At 47.7% G+C, this 15059-nt stretch overlaps 1 protein-coding gene across 1 annotated transcript; it reads left to right on the top strand.

Annotated features, from left to right (window-relative positions):
* The first annotated feature begins 3231 nt into the window (after positions 1–3231).
* On the top strand, positions 3232–14647 carry LOC117544652. Its single transcript, XM_034213895.1, is given in 4 exon segments — positions 3232–4197; positions 4199–6133; positions 6135–6963; positions 12897–14647. Coding segments are annotated over 4 exon segments (5481 nt in total).
* Positions 14648–15059: the final 412 nt, after the last annotated feature.

Below are 15059 nucleotides of genomic sequence, written 5' to 3'. Positions count from 1 at the left end.
CAAGCACTTTTGTTCATGTGTAATCCATAATAAAATATAAAATGATAGTTGGATCTTTGTATCTTCTTATTATTAGCAGAGAAAATGTAATGTTTTTACAACAATATACAATTAATCCTACCAATATAGATGGGAACCGGGTTGGGGGGTCCCGAAAATATTTCCAATACCCAAGGGGGTCACGACTGAAAAAGTTTGGGAACCACTGCAGTAATACATGGAGTCATACACTAGTGTTGTCACGATACCAACATTTTGGTTTCAATACCGATACCAAGTCAAGAATTGCGATTCCGATTCTTTATGTGGCAGGATGAGCAGTAAATAGTGTTGTAAGGCATATTATTTTTAGCCTATCACCGCCAGGGGGCACCCTATAAAGGAGCAGAGGCTTCTAGCTGGCGGCCTCTTGTTCGCTGATGCCCAGACCAACCCCTTTCCGTTCTTGCTGTGTTTTGCTTCCGCCACCGGCGTAGGTATGTTGTAGGAGAATAGTTGGCTTCAGGTAAAGTTTCGCAATTTATCATACTTACGTGTAGTCACGTTTTGTTTTGTATAGCGGAGGGTCTTCCTGGCGATGCCCGTCAAGTAGCCGTAACATAGAGAGCATGAAACTCTCTCCTCTCTGCCTGATCGGTATGTACGGCGATTTGTTCAGTCCATTCACCACACCTTTCCTGAACATTAATATTATACTTGTGTGTTTATTGTTAATCTAGGGCCAAGCTAAGGCTTTAAAGAACCGCTGCTGTTTTGCTGCACCGAAAAGAGACAGGTTTCTGGCGCAGGGTCATCACCCGTACTGCTGATCCTGTGTGCTGCTAAGTGCTAGTTGATTGTCTGCGTCTGGCTATCGTGTCTGGTCCGGTTTGGCATTGCCTACGGCAGTATCATCACCTGCCCTACCGATCCTGTGCTGCTGGACACTACTTAGATTGTTCGCTTTTGGCTACTGTGGTTGGGCCGGTTTAGCGTGGCCTACTCTGTACTAGAGGTCCGCTCCCCTAGTGGTATTTTAGTGACTGGACTGCTGGGCTAACTCCTGTTTAGTTATTCTGTCCTTCACCAATTTAAACTATTTTGTTTACTTTGTTCCTTTTCATTAATAGTTTATTTTTGTTTATATTCCTATTTTCTTTTGTTATTTTCTTTCTTTTCTTTTGGCTTATTTTATACTTAATTAGTGTCGATATATCTTTGGTCAAATCATTGTTTGTTTATATGATAATGGTTTTGGTTTAGGTTTTCTTTCTTTGCTTTTTGCATAGTTTTGTTTATGCCGCATGATTGCGGCTTATTTTGGTTTATTTCATTTTGAGTCATTCTGTGTTTTTGTCCCCCACTTATTGTGTTTTCCTGTTTTAGTTACTGAGAGCTGAAGGTGGTGGTATTGGTGTCCGAGGTGGTGGCTTCCCCCTTTCCGTGTGCTGTGCTTCCCCCGGGTTTTTGGATCTTTTCTCCGTGTGATTGTGTGAGTGTGGAACACGTGTGACCGGGGTGACTTAAGTTTGTTTTTGTGGGATCCCTCTACTCATTCGTTGACCCCCACTGGTAAGCCTCAGCCCCCTTGTTCGTTCTACCTTTTGGATATAGCCCTGTGTGACTGTTTTTATAAATTGTATTTTTACTATTGTATACAAATAAACTGTTCTATTTTTGATAATTGAACCACGTCTCTTGTTCCATGAGTAACCGAACCTGTGTGTCCTAGTGACTTAAAACTTGTCACATTTCCCTGGGTGAAATTCCCGGGGTGGCGTTGTCGGACTTAGTGGTTTAACCAAACTGTTAAATTAATATATTTATTCTGCGGCCACTGCTACAAACTGGCGTTGTCGGCAGGATCTACTCTTTGCTTGAACAGGGACGTGTGTTTCGATTGTTCTTTATTTTTGTGGTTGTAAGAAACAATTGTTTTACGCCTTTAAATAATTGTTTTATATTGTGTTCCGAAGCAAAACAGCAGCTGGTTTCTTGTGGACCTGTGGTAAGTCACAGTGTTTATTATCGTGTATTTCCTGTCCATTTTGTCGCCCTATCTCCCCATTTAAATTTGGAACGGTGTAGCTATGGAGGAAGAGTTACAAGAATTGAGGGATTTAGTTGCCCAGTTAAAAGCAGACAATGAGAGGCTGTGGCAGGAACAGGCTGCGGCGGTGACTGGTCCTAATGCTGCACCTCTCCTTGCTGCTCTGCCAACTTCTGCTCTTTCCCATGCTAGTGCCCCTTCAGCGGAGAGACTGGTTTTTGTGCCCGAGACAGGAAATGTCCCATGTTTAGGGGAAGATCAGGAATAGGTTTGAGTGAATGGATTGAGGAAATACAGGCTTGTGTGAGAGCGCGCCGTTTGGCGATATCCGATCAGTCATTTTTCCTGTTTGACCATCTCGAAGGAGAGGCCCGTGATGAGATAAAATACCGTTCAAGTGCTGAGCGGGAAGACCCTGTTAAAGTCCTTGCTGTGTTGCAAGAGCTGTATGGTTGTTCTGATTCTTACGTAGCTTTACAAGAGGCTTTCTTCTCCTGACGACAGCAAGAAGGGGAGACTTTGCAGGAATTCTCCCTTGCGTTGCTTAGTCTTATGTCGTCTGTAAAGCAGCGGGCGCCTGACAATATGCCTAATGTAGAGGTTTTGCTGCGCGACCAATTTGTAGAGCATGTCATTGACGGTGCATTGCGACGTGAGTTAAAACAGTTTGTACGTCGGCAACCTACTGCAGCATTACTTGATGCCAGGGCAGAAGCAATCAGGTGGGAGCGGGAGGGTTTGCCTGGTGCTAATAGGGGCCGAAGTCACTCTGTCCCTTCAGTTCTTGGTCTATAGTATGGAGTTCAGGGTGGTCCTCAGGTGGTGACTGGCTCCCAGGTGTCTGAACTGAGTGAGATGAGAGAGATGCTAAAACTCCAGCAAGAGCAGCTTAACACACTTACTCAAAACATTTCTCGTTTCCAGGACTCTCAGCTGCACAGTCGCCCCCCCTATAGGGGCCCCATCATTTGCAGACGTTGCCAGCTACCCGGTCATTTAGCCAGAGAGTGCGATGGGGTACGTGCTGCTCCTCGTGCTCGACCGTCCTCACCTGCTCAACAGTCTAGCGGGCAGCGCCGTTTCACTTAGCCATCGGAAAACTAGCGCCCGCCGAATTACAGAGCCACAGTTCGGGGGGTGGAGTCACAGGCTCAGGAGAAGCTTTTAAGCTCATGTCGTCTTGTCCACATTTAGATGTCAACATGGGGGGAGTTATGGTTCATTGCTTGGTGGATACTGGGTCCATGGTGTCCACCGTCACAGAGAGCTTTTTCCTTCAGCACTTTGAGCCCTGGGGCCAAGAGAAGCTTCAATCTTGTCACTGGCTGCAGCTCAGGGCAGCCAATGGGTTAGCCATCCCTTACATCGGCTACTTGGAGCTGGACATTGAGCTATGTGGAAAGGTAATGGCAAGCTGTGGCGTGTTGGTGGTCAAGGACCCCCCCGGTGGTGTCTCTTCTGCAGTCCCTGGTATCTTGGGGATGAACATCATTCGAAGATGTTATCAAGAGCTCTTTGGACAGCATGGGTTGGCCTTGTTTTCCTTACCTCCTGTATCTGAGGCCCCCCAGTCATTCATTGAGGCTTTGCAAAAATGCCATCAGTCCAGTGTGCAGCCCCCCCCTGGCGTCTCAGGAGGGGTAAAAGTGCGTGGAAGGAAGGCTTGTCGTATCCCTGGTGGCATGATGAAGATTGTTGCAGCCACATGCTCAGAGCAGTACTCAAGTGGCACTGTGTTATTTGAGCCCTTGGATTCGGGTCTTCCGGCTGGCTTGCTTGCCTCTCCAGCTCTGGTTCGGGTGGAAAGGGGCACCGCCTATATTCCTATTGTGAACGTAGGCTCCGTAGACGTGTTGCTCTATCCCCGCACACTGGTAGGCACACTCGATCAAGTTAGGCTGGTTAACTTGCCTGTTGGTGTCACCGAAGTATCATCTAGTGTGGCCAGAGTGGCATCCCAGGCTGCCTTTCCCTCTGTGCCTGACCAGCTGGATGCTCTGGACCTGTCTTCCTTGCCTGCTGAAGAACAGGTTAAGGTACGGTCTCTTTTGACAAAGCACACATCTGTCTTTTCTGCTCACGAAGGGGACTTGGGTTGCACCACCTTGATCTCTCATGACATCCCTCTTCTTGATGACGTCCCCGTGAAGCAACGCTATAGGCGCATTCCCCCCGTCTGAGTACGAGGTAGTGAAGGAGCACATCAACCAACTTCTTGAGTCACAGATCATAAGAGAGAGTTGCAGCCCCTACGCATCCCCCATCGTGCTAGTGAAAAAGAAAGATGGCAGCCTGCGCATGTGCGTAGACTACAGGCAGCTGAACAGCAAAACCAGGAAAGATGCTTTTCCTCTCCCTCGAATCGAAGAGTCCCTTGATGCGCTGACCGGTGCCAGTTGGTTTTCCACTATGGATTTAGCCAGTGGGTATAACCAGGTACCAGTTGCAGAAGCAGACCGGCCAAAAACTGCGTTTTGCACCCCGTTTGGCCTCTTTGAGTGGAATCGGATGCCCTTTGGACTCTGCAATGCTCCTGGCACCTTCCAAAGATTGATGCAGCGGATCTTCGGGGACCAACAATGCCAATCTTTGCTTTTATACCTTGATGACATCGTGGTATTCTCTTCCACTGTGGATCAACATCTTGAGAGGTTGGAGGTCGTGCTGAGAAGGCTACAGCATGAGGGCTTAAAGGCTAAGCTATCAAAGTGTGCTTTCTTCCAGCGAGAGGTGCGTTACCTGGGCCATGTGATTTCTGACCAGGGTGTCTCTACTGATCCCAGCAAACAGGAGGTGGTAGCCAGTTGGCAGCCCCCCACTACCATCTCTGGACTGCGGTCGTTCCTTGGTTTTGCCAGTTACTACCGTAGGTTTGTGGAGGGCTTTGCCAAATTGGCGGCCCCTCTACATACGTTGGTGGCTGAGTTGGGAGGCACCAAGTCCAAAAGGAGATCAGAGCGTGAAATTGCTGGGAACTGGACTGAGGGGTGTCATAGGAGCTTTGAGGCTCTCAAGACAAAGCTCACCACGGCACCTGTGCTTGCCTATGCCGACTTCTCCCTCCCATTCATTCTGGAGGTCGACGCAAGCTTTGGTGGCCTCGGAGCTGTGCTATCACAGGAGCAAGGTGGTAAGGTCAGGCCCATAGCTTATGCCAGCAGAGGTCTGAGGCCCACGGAACGCAATTCTGCCAACTACAGCTCTATGAGGCTGGAGTTCTTGGGGCTCAAGTGGGCCATGACTGAGAAATTTAGGGAATATCTGCTTGGTCATAAATGTGTTGTCTTCACTGACAACAATCCCCTTAGCCACCTGTCCACGGCAAAGCTTGGAGCCACTGAACAACGTTGGGCAGCCCAACTTGCGTCTTTCGACTTTGAGATTAAGTACCGCTCTGGTAGAAGTAATGGAAATGCTGATGCCCTGTCCCGTCAGCACCCACCAGGGGTGCAAGATCTTGAAGCTATGCTCCCTAGCACCTCGCTCCCCTTGCCTTTACGGCAAGCCTTGCCAGTAGCACAGGCAACCCAAGCAGCTGTCATAGCCTTGCCTCATCATACACAGTCTGATATGGAGGCACTTCAGCAAGCCGACCCCGTCCTTCAGGAACTCTTGGTGTTCTGGAGAAGGAGGCAGCGTCCAAGCAATGATGAGAGGAAGCAGTTGTCCCGGCAAGCATTGGCACTGCTCCCCCAATGGGACCGGTTAGTTGAGAGGAGTGGGGTCCTCTATCGCCAGATCTTTCGCTTTGATGGGGCTGAAGCATTTCTGCAGCTGCTTTTGCCAGCTGCTTTGAGAGAGCAGGTGTTCACCGAAGTCCACCAGAGGCATGGCCACCAAGGTATTGAAAGAACCTTGGAGCTACTTAGGCAGCGGTGTTACTGGCCAGGTATGTCCTCCGAGGTGGTACATTGGTGCAGCAGTTGTGAGAGGTGTCAAATTGCCAAGGACACTCGACCAGCGGCTCGTGCTCCCATGGGACACTTGCTGGCTTCTAGACCCAATGAAATTCTAGCCATTGACTTCACTGTCTTGGAGCCCACCTATAGTAGGTTGGAAAATGTCCTTGTAATTACAGACATTTTTAGCAAGTACACTTTGGCCTTTGCCACCCCGCGACCAACGAGCCTCCACTGTGGCTCAAGTTCTGGTTACAGAATGGTTTTCAAAGTTTGGTGTCCCAGCCCGTATACATTCAGACCAAGGCCGAAACTTTGAGAGCATTCTTATCCAACAACTTTGCAGCCTCTATAACATCGAAAAATCTCGCACTACTCCCTACCATCCGGCAAGCAATGGTCAATGTGAACGGTTCAACCGAACCCTTCACAACTTGCTGCGTACTCTGCCTGTGTCTCGGAAACGGGATTGGAACTCTTGCTTGCCACAACTACTGTATTCGTACAACACTACTCCCCATCAGTCAACTGGTGAATCTCCATTCTTGTTGATGTTTGGACAAGAGCCAAGGCTCTCAGTTGATTTTCTGTTGGGTAGAGTCCCTGATCCAGTCGGTGGTCCAGTCCATGAGTGGATTCAGGAGCATCAGGCAAAATTGCAAATTGCCTTTGAAGGAGCTCAAGAGAGGTTAAAAACTGCAGCAGAGCGCAGAAAGAGGTGCCATGACCAGTATGTCAAAGATGTCCCATTGAACGAGGGCCAGTTAGTCTGGTTGCGAGATTGTGGTGCAAGAGGGCGCCATAAGATCAGGGATATTTGGAGTTCTGTCAGGTATATAGTGGTGAAAGCACCAAACGGCGGTTCGGTGTACACGATTGTACCTGCAAACGACCTGACCAAAACCAAACGGGTCCACCGCACTTTGTTGAAAGCTGTGATTGGCACACACTCCAGATGGTCTCCAGATGATGTCCCTGTCCCTCTCTCAATTCCTCCTGACTCACCACAGTCAGATGATGAGCTTTCCTTTGATGGTGACCTGTGGGTTTCAAGAAATGAAGCTCCGAATCCTCCTTCTACCAGATCAGCTGTGGTGACCCCATAAACCCCTTGGTGGCTGCCTCCACCATCTGACGAAGCCTCCATTGAGGCCGGTCCTTCGGTAGCTCTCGCTGCCATGCCAGAATTGCCTTCCCCTCGCTTGGCTATCCCTCCATCCACTTGCCCCGAATCTAGCGCAGTGACCTTGCGACGGACACCACGGTTAACCGCTGGGCAGCATCCTAATGTCCATCATCTCCCGAGAGCGTTGGGAGAATTGGCGCCTGTGGCTGAAAACTCTCCTGGTCTGGTGTCTAACTCGGTGTCTGTCATCTTTAGACCTTGGGCCGAGGTTAGCTAACCTGGGCTTGATTTGTACATCGTCGGGGCGACGATGAAAATGGGGGGGGTAGATTGTGGCAGGATGAGCATTAAATAGTGTTGTAAGGCATATTATTTTTAGCCTATCACCACCAGGGGGCACCCTATAAAGGAGCAGAGGCTTCTAGCTGGCGGCCTCTTGTTCGCTGGTGCCCAGACCAACCCACTTCCGTTCTTGCCGTGTTTTGCTTCCGCCACCGGCGTAGGTATGTTGTAGGAGAATAGTTGGCTTCAGGTAAAGTTTCGCAATTTATCATACTTACGTGTAGTCACGTTTTGTTTTGTATAGTATAGCGGAGGGTCTTCCTGGCGATGCCCGTCAAGTAGCCGTAACATAGAGAGCATGAAACTCTCCTCTCTGCCTGATCGGTATGTACGGCGATTTGTTCAGACCATTCACCACATCTTTCCTGAACATTAATATTATACTTGTGTGTTTGTTGTTAATCTAGGGCCAAGCTAAGGCTTTAAAGAACCGCTGCTGTTTTGCTGCACCGAAAAGAGACGGGTTTCTGGCGCAGGGTCATCACCCGTACTGCTGATCATGTGTGCTGCTAAGTGCTAGTTGATTGTCTGCGTCTGGCTATCGTGTCTGGTCCGGTTTGGCATTGCCTACGGCAGTATGATCACCTGCCCTACCGATCCTGTGCTGCTGGACACTACTTAGATTGTTCGCTTTTGGCTACTGTGGTTGGGCCGGTTTAGCGTGGCCTACTCTGTACTAGAGGTCCGCTCCCCTAGTGGTATTTTAGTGACTGGACTGCTGGGCTAACTCCTTCTGTTTAGTTATTCTGTCCTTCACCAATTTCAACTATTTTGTTTACTTTGTTCCTTTTCATTAATAGTTTATTTTTGTTTATTCCTATTTTCTTTTGTTATTTTCTTTCTTTTCTTTTGGCTTATTTTATACTTAATTAGTGTCGATATATCTTTGGTCAAATCATTGTTTGTTTATATGATAATGGTTTTGGTTTAGGTTTTCTTTCTTTGCTTTTTGCATAGTTTTGTTTATGCCGCATGATTGCGGCTTATTTTGGTTTATTTCATTTTGAGTCATTCTGTGTTTTTGTCCCCCACTTATTGTGTTTTCCCTTGTTTTCCTGTTTTAGTTACTGAGAGCTGAAGGTGGTGGTATTGGTGTCCGAGGTGGTGGCTTCCCCCTTTCCGTGTGCTGTGCTTCCCCCGGGTTTTTGGATCTTTTCTCCGTGTGATGGTGAGAGTGTGGAACACGTGTGACCGGGGTAACTTAAGTTTGTTTTTGTGGGATCCCTCTACTCATTCGTTGACCCCCACTGGTAAGCCTCAGCCCCCTTGTTCGTTCTTCCTTTTGGATATAGCCCTGTGTGACTGTTTTTATAAATTGTATTTTTACTATTGTATACAAATAAACTGTTCTATTTTTGATAATTGAACCACGTCTCTTGTTCCATGAGTAACCGAACCTGTGTGTCCTAGTGACTTAAAACTTGTCACATTTCCCTGGGTGAAATTCCCGGGGTGGCGTTGTCGGACTTAGTGGTTTAACCAAACTGTTAAATTAATATATTTATTATGCGGCCACTGCTACATTTACTTTTATTATTTTTATGATCAATAAAATTGTAGTTTATCTGTTAAAGTGTTTTCTTACAACATGGTCTCTTCTTTATACTTGAGTTTATGTGATTTCTTTGATAGTTAACTTTATATTTTATTAACATGTAATAGTACAGTAATATAAATAATTATTGACCAAATGTACATTGCAGATGTTAGCCACATTGGTAAGTTAGCTAAAATGATAGCCATATTAGACAGTTATCAATGCCATTAATTGCCTCGTCAAACTAAGAAACCTTTGTTTGTCACAAAATAAATTACACTTGTTTGACTTAGATTTGAGGGCATGGGCTTGATGTAATTATGTTATCTATCACATTCGCTAACCTGTCTGTCTTTAAATTCTTTAATCAGATCTGGATGCCGGTCGGCGAGGTGCTTAGCCAAGTTTGATGTGTTGGCTCCCTTGGTTCGCAGGGATCTAAAACATGTCTTACAGACAGGCCTCGTGGTGTCCGTAGGCTTGCCCTCACGGCCCGTCCACACTACAGCGTCTGCAGCGTCGAGAGCTTCAATCTGCCCATTCACTTTGAATGGGGTGACGTCACGTTGCCGCTTTTTTTCGCCGAACTGAATTGTGGGTAGCAGAGCGGTCCGTCTCCGGCGTCTCAGGCGACAGAAGTTGAACAATGTTCAACTTCTGACGCCAGAGTAGCCAGCGCCAGCCAATCAAATCCCGTTTCGGAAAATCTGACAGATCAAGCCGTAGCCAATCAAACCGCGTCTAAGCTGGGAGAGATATCCCGCCGTTCATTTCTATATTTCAAAAAAAGATGGAGGAGAAACTAATTATCGCCGTAGCGAATCACCCGGTTTTGTATGACCAGACCCTCTTCACCTACCCGGATACAAACCGGAGGAACCAGGCATGGAGGGAGGTGGCAGAGACAGTGGGTGAAACTGGTAGGTTTTCGCCTGTTTGGGGAGTTTATATATATATATATATATTGCTCCCATAAAATCCCCGGGGGTTTTTGCTTTGTATGTCGGGGGCGGGAGATTCATGTGATTGGTTGTTGGTCGTGTTGCTTGAATAACATCCCCAAGCTTCAGACACGCCCAGCTCCAAGCTTTTTTTTACTTTTCCCCGTCATTCTTAAAGTACCGATACTAATGAAAAGGAGGAATCGTAACGTTTTTTAACGGCAGGGTATCGCGGTACATTTCAAGTATCGGTACACCGTGCAACACTACACTATACATGTCTGTATGTTACATCTCAACACTCCCACTTATGAATTATGTAATTACTGTTTACCTGTTCATATTTAATTACCAAAGCAAAACATGGTACAAATGATTTAAATGTGGGCTTCTTCAACACATTTGACACCCCAAATGTGTACTTTTTCAACACATTTTACACACCAAACATGATCCCTTCAAATTTCCTCAGTTTCCGTTTGGATACAGGCTTGGTCATCACATCTGCAACCATTTCATCTGTAGTCTAACTTTTGGTCACAAGGTGTCTCACTTACCCTACACTCCTGCATGTCAAAACGTTCCAGTATCTTTTCCACATATCTCTTTATTTTAAATTTTGTGGAAAGCATGTTCTTCACTTTCTCTAAAATCTTGGTGTTGCTGGCTGCGATGATAAGATCATCGACCCAGATAGCAATTATTACTTCCCCTCTTTAAACTCCTTGGAGTACACGCAGTGGTCTGCCGGGTTCTGTGTAAAATTGTCATCTGTTAAGCATTCATGCAACATCGTATTCCAATTTCGCCCTGACTGCTTCAGGCCGTAAATTGACTTCTCTAGTTTACACACTAGCTTTTCTCCCTCCTTTACATAACCCTCAGGTTTTTTCATGTAAATGTCGTGATCGATGGGTGCATGCAGGTAGGCTGTCTTTACATCCATCTGGTGTAAAATCAAATCCTCTTGGGCTGCCTTCTGCATTAATACACGTACACTTGCCAGGTTTGCTGTAGGTGAGAACGTCTCCCCGTAATCTATCCCCGCCCTCTGACTGTATCCTTCTGCTACGAACCTAGCTTTGTATTTGTCGTGTCCGTCAACGTCTCTCTTAACTGAATAGACCCATTTACCTCCGACTGTTTTCCTGCCCTCGGCAATTTTGTCAGGGTAAAAGTCTGATTCTCTTCTAGAGACTTAATTTCCTCATCCATCGCTTTTCCCCAGTTTTATGACTCAGTCGATGTCATGGCCTCTTTAAAGGTCAGAGGTACACCGCAAACTGCTCTGTAACAATAATCTATACTAGTGAGTGTTTTATCATCTTCATCACTATCTTCCTGAGTATAATCTCTCAAGTACTGGGGGTTTGCGCTCCCTACTGGGATATCTCCCACTGTCTGAGGCATGTGACGCCACCCTAGGGTGCTGTTCGCCATCATCCTCTGGTGCTGACTGTGGAGCGTTAGTTTGTACATCTTTGCTCAGTACACTAGGCTGTGGGGCCTTTACTCCCTCTTCACAGTTTTCCTCCGAATCCTGTTCTAGCCACTATGTCTGAGTCTCGCTATCACGTTCAAGTTGTGCTGGTGATAAACTTTGCTAGTCTGTGCTTCTGCACCTTCTCTTTGTCGGGGTAGTAAACTAGATAGGCAGGGCTTCCCTTGTCATGCCCTACAAAATGTCCTTTCTCACACCTAGTGTCTAAATTTCCCCTGCCCTGCTGGTACGCATAGCACACTGCTCCAAACGTATGCATCCTAGCTATGTTACACTTTTTCCCTGTCAGTGCTGAATATGGCGTAGTGCCTGTGTGCTTATTAAAACACCGGTTTCTGGTATGAGCTGTGTGACGAAGGTAACTTCGTCACTATGGACTGAAGGCTTCGGGCCGGGTAATCTTGCACATGTGGGTTTGCACAGGACAAATGTCACTCAGCACTTTAGTGAACAGTTTGCACTTTATTAGCGGGAGTTGCACAGTACAGTTAAACATTGCCTATTTGCACATTTTATACTATTTATTGATGTAGTGTGTATTAAATGATTCAACCGTATTAAATTGTGATGTTGTCTGGCAGACGCTGGTCAGGCTCTCGGCTCCACCTGGAAAGAAAGGGGAGTTATAGCGAGAGCGCCAAAGTGTTGGTTTGTGTAGATTGACAGCGGTTGAGATTATGTGCAAAGGATATGTTTAGCGTGTAAAAGTCATGATATAAGGTGCATTAATGGTACAAGTTACTCCTATAACAGTCAACATCATAACACTCACCTCCGCCTGCTCTCCCGTCTCTGGTCCCAAGGTCCGTCATCGTAAAGGGTCCCTGGGGAAACAGCGGATCCTTTTTATTGTTCCGGATGGGATTAAAGGAGCAGGTTGGAGGTGGGGGTGATTTGTTATCATGTACATTTGGCTTGTTAGTTTATAACGGTTTTTCTTTGCATACAGTAATTAAATATAATGTAAGTAAAGGATGTTGTCATTCTCCACTAAATGTTTATTGTGACTAACTACGGTCCTTATCTGAGCTGACCATCTCTGCACATGCCACCCCTTTTGGATGGTACGGTCCAATGGGTGGGGCTATAAAGGGTGGAATGTTGGGCTCATTTGGGAGAGAATAGTGTGGGAGACAGTCATTGGGGGATTTGATGTGGTCAACCATGGACCAAAGATGAATAAATACCCACACCGGGTTGTATCAAAACGTTCTGCCTCTGTCTCCTTACTTGGTCGGGCCGCTCACGTGTCAGCCATCACAAGTGGTGTCAGAAGTGGGATTTACCAAGTAAGGAGTTGGAAATGCCGAGTGGGGAAAAAACCCGACCAAATGGAGGTGCCCGATGACGGGGTGGCTACGCATGGAGTTGACCAGGGGGCCACGGCTGGTGAACCAAGGGACAGGTTTGAGGAGCTGTCTGAGATGATGAAAGCACTCATGCAGTCTCAGAAGTAGCAGGAGACAAACTGGCAAAGGCTTCAAGCCCAGCTATCTGAGATGAGAGCGGGGCCGCCAACAGAGCAAGGCAGTGATGAGGAGCGGCCCAGAAGAAGAGGGGACTTCGGTGATGATCTGGAGCAGACGTCTTCATCCAGGCGAAGGTCGCCAAGACGTCAGAGAGAACAACCGCTTCACCGCGAGCCAAAGTTGTGGCCACTGGGGCCAGATGACGACATTGAACAGTTCCTCACCACCTTCGAACACATGGCCCAGGTCTGTCGTTGGGACCAAGAAGAGTGGGCTGTCCGATTGGTTCCCCTGCTGACTGGTAAAGCACGCAGTGCGTACATGCTAATGGACATTAGAGACTCTGAGGACTACGAGCAAGTCAAAGCAGCAATCCTAGCCAAATATGAGATCACCGCTGACACCTATAGACGGAGGTTTCGTGCCCTCGACATCCAACAGGACGAGACCCCACGTGAGCTGTACGTCCGACTGAAGGACCTCTTCTGCAAGTGGGTTAGGTTTGAGACGTCCAGCATCAAAGACATTTGTGAGATACTCATCCTTGAACAGTTCCTCCGCATGGTGAACCCAGAGATGGAAGTTTGGATCCCGGAACATGATCCTAAGTCGGCGGAGGAAGCGTCCCGCCTCGCTGAAGTATTTCATTCAGCAAGGACAGAAAGCAAAAGCTTTGCGAACTGCCAGAACCGATACCCGTCGGGCAAAAGTAATGCTTATGGGGGTGAAAAGGGTAGTGGTTACACCTATGGTAGCAATAGCAGCGGCAAGCAAACCACGCCAAGTCGAATGACCTATGCTAAGAGGCAAGTTCAGCCAGAAGTAAGGTGCTACCATTGTAATGAGGTTGGCCACACACGACCCACCTGCCCAGTGGCTAGGCAGAGTAAGCCCTCTCTTCTTTGGACTGTTCCAGTTCCGGGTGGTGCCCCTGCGACCTTCCAGAGGCTCATGGACCAAGTACTGCGGGAGTTTGCAACATTTTCCGCAGCTTACTTGGACGATGTTGTGATCTTCAGCCAAACATGGGAAGAACACAGGGATCACCTACAACAGGTCCTCCATGCGATCCAAGCTGCTGGACTGACCATCAACCCCCGTAAATGCGCCTTTGCCAAGGAAGAGGCGGAGTACCTGGGCTACGTCATTGGGGGAGGTGTCATCCGCCCACAGCTGAGTAAGATCGAAGCGATTACCTCCTACCCCGTGCCAACTACAAAGAAGAAGGTAAAGTCTTTCTTGGGGTTAGTCAATTGGTATCGGAAGTTCATCCCTCAGCTGTCAGAAAGAGCAGTTGTGTTGACCAACCTCACCAAGGCCTCGGTGCCAGCCAAAGTCCGCTGGAACGAGGACTGTGACAGAGCTTTCAAGGACCTGAAGCAAGCCATTACCACTGAGTCAGTCCTTCACTCACCAGACTTTAATCAGCTATTCACCGTTCAGACAGATGCCTCAGGGGTAGGCCTTGGAGCGGTATTGCTGCAGGAAGTGGATGGGAAGCTGAAACCAGTGGTTTTCCTCAGTCGGAAGCTGTTGGACAGGGAGACAAGGTACTCAACCATTGAAAAGGAGTGCCTGGCGATTAAGTGGGCCATCGACTCCCTGAGGTACTACCTTCTCGGACGGCAGTTCATACTGGAGACAGACCATCGTGCACTTCAATGGCTTCACAAGATGAAGGACGCAAACATGCGTATCGCGGGGTGGTACCTTGCCTTGCAGCCGTATAACTTTACGGTCAGGTACCGGCCGGGGAAGTCAAACCTGGTAGCTGACTGGTTGTCCCGAAGCCAAAACGGTTAGGACACTGCTTCCTGGGGAAAGGGGGAAGGAAATGTGACGAAGGTAACTTCGTCACTATGGACTGATGACTTCGGGCCGGGTAATATTGCACATGTGGGTTTGCACAGGACAAATGTCCCTCAGCACTTTAGTGAACAGTTTGCACTGTGCAAACCCACATGTGCAAGATTACCCGGTCACAGTGGTGTCAGAAGCAAAGGCCTAACAAACACTTTGAGGAAAGACAAAGATGCCCGGAGGAAGAAAGAAGTCAGAGAAACAGATGGAGCCAGATGACGGTGCACCGGTCCAGCAAGGGGCGACAGCAGACAAAACTCCTGAGCAACTGGAGGAATTGACAAACATGGTGAAGTCTCTTGTCTGTTTCAATACATCCAGAGATCAGCAATGGGAGAAAGAGTCTGTGCACCAA

Source organism: Gymnodraco acuticeps, unplaced genomic scaffold (assembly GCF_902827175.1).
Source record: "Gymnodraco acuticeps unplaced genomic scaffold, fGymAcu1.1, whole genome shotgun sequence".
Classification (NCBI taxonomy): domain Eukaryota; kingdom Metazoa; phylum Chordata; class Actinopteri; order Perciformes; family Bathydraconidae; genus Gymnodraco; species Gymnodraco acuticeps.
The sequence above is the reverse complement of the archived record's forward strand: the minus strand, read 5'-3'. Positions and strand labels throughout refer to the sequence as shown.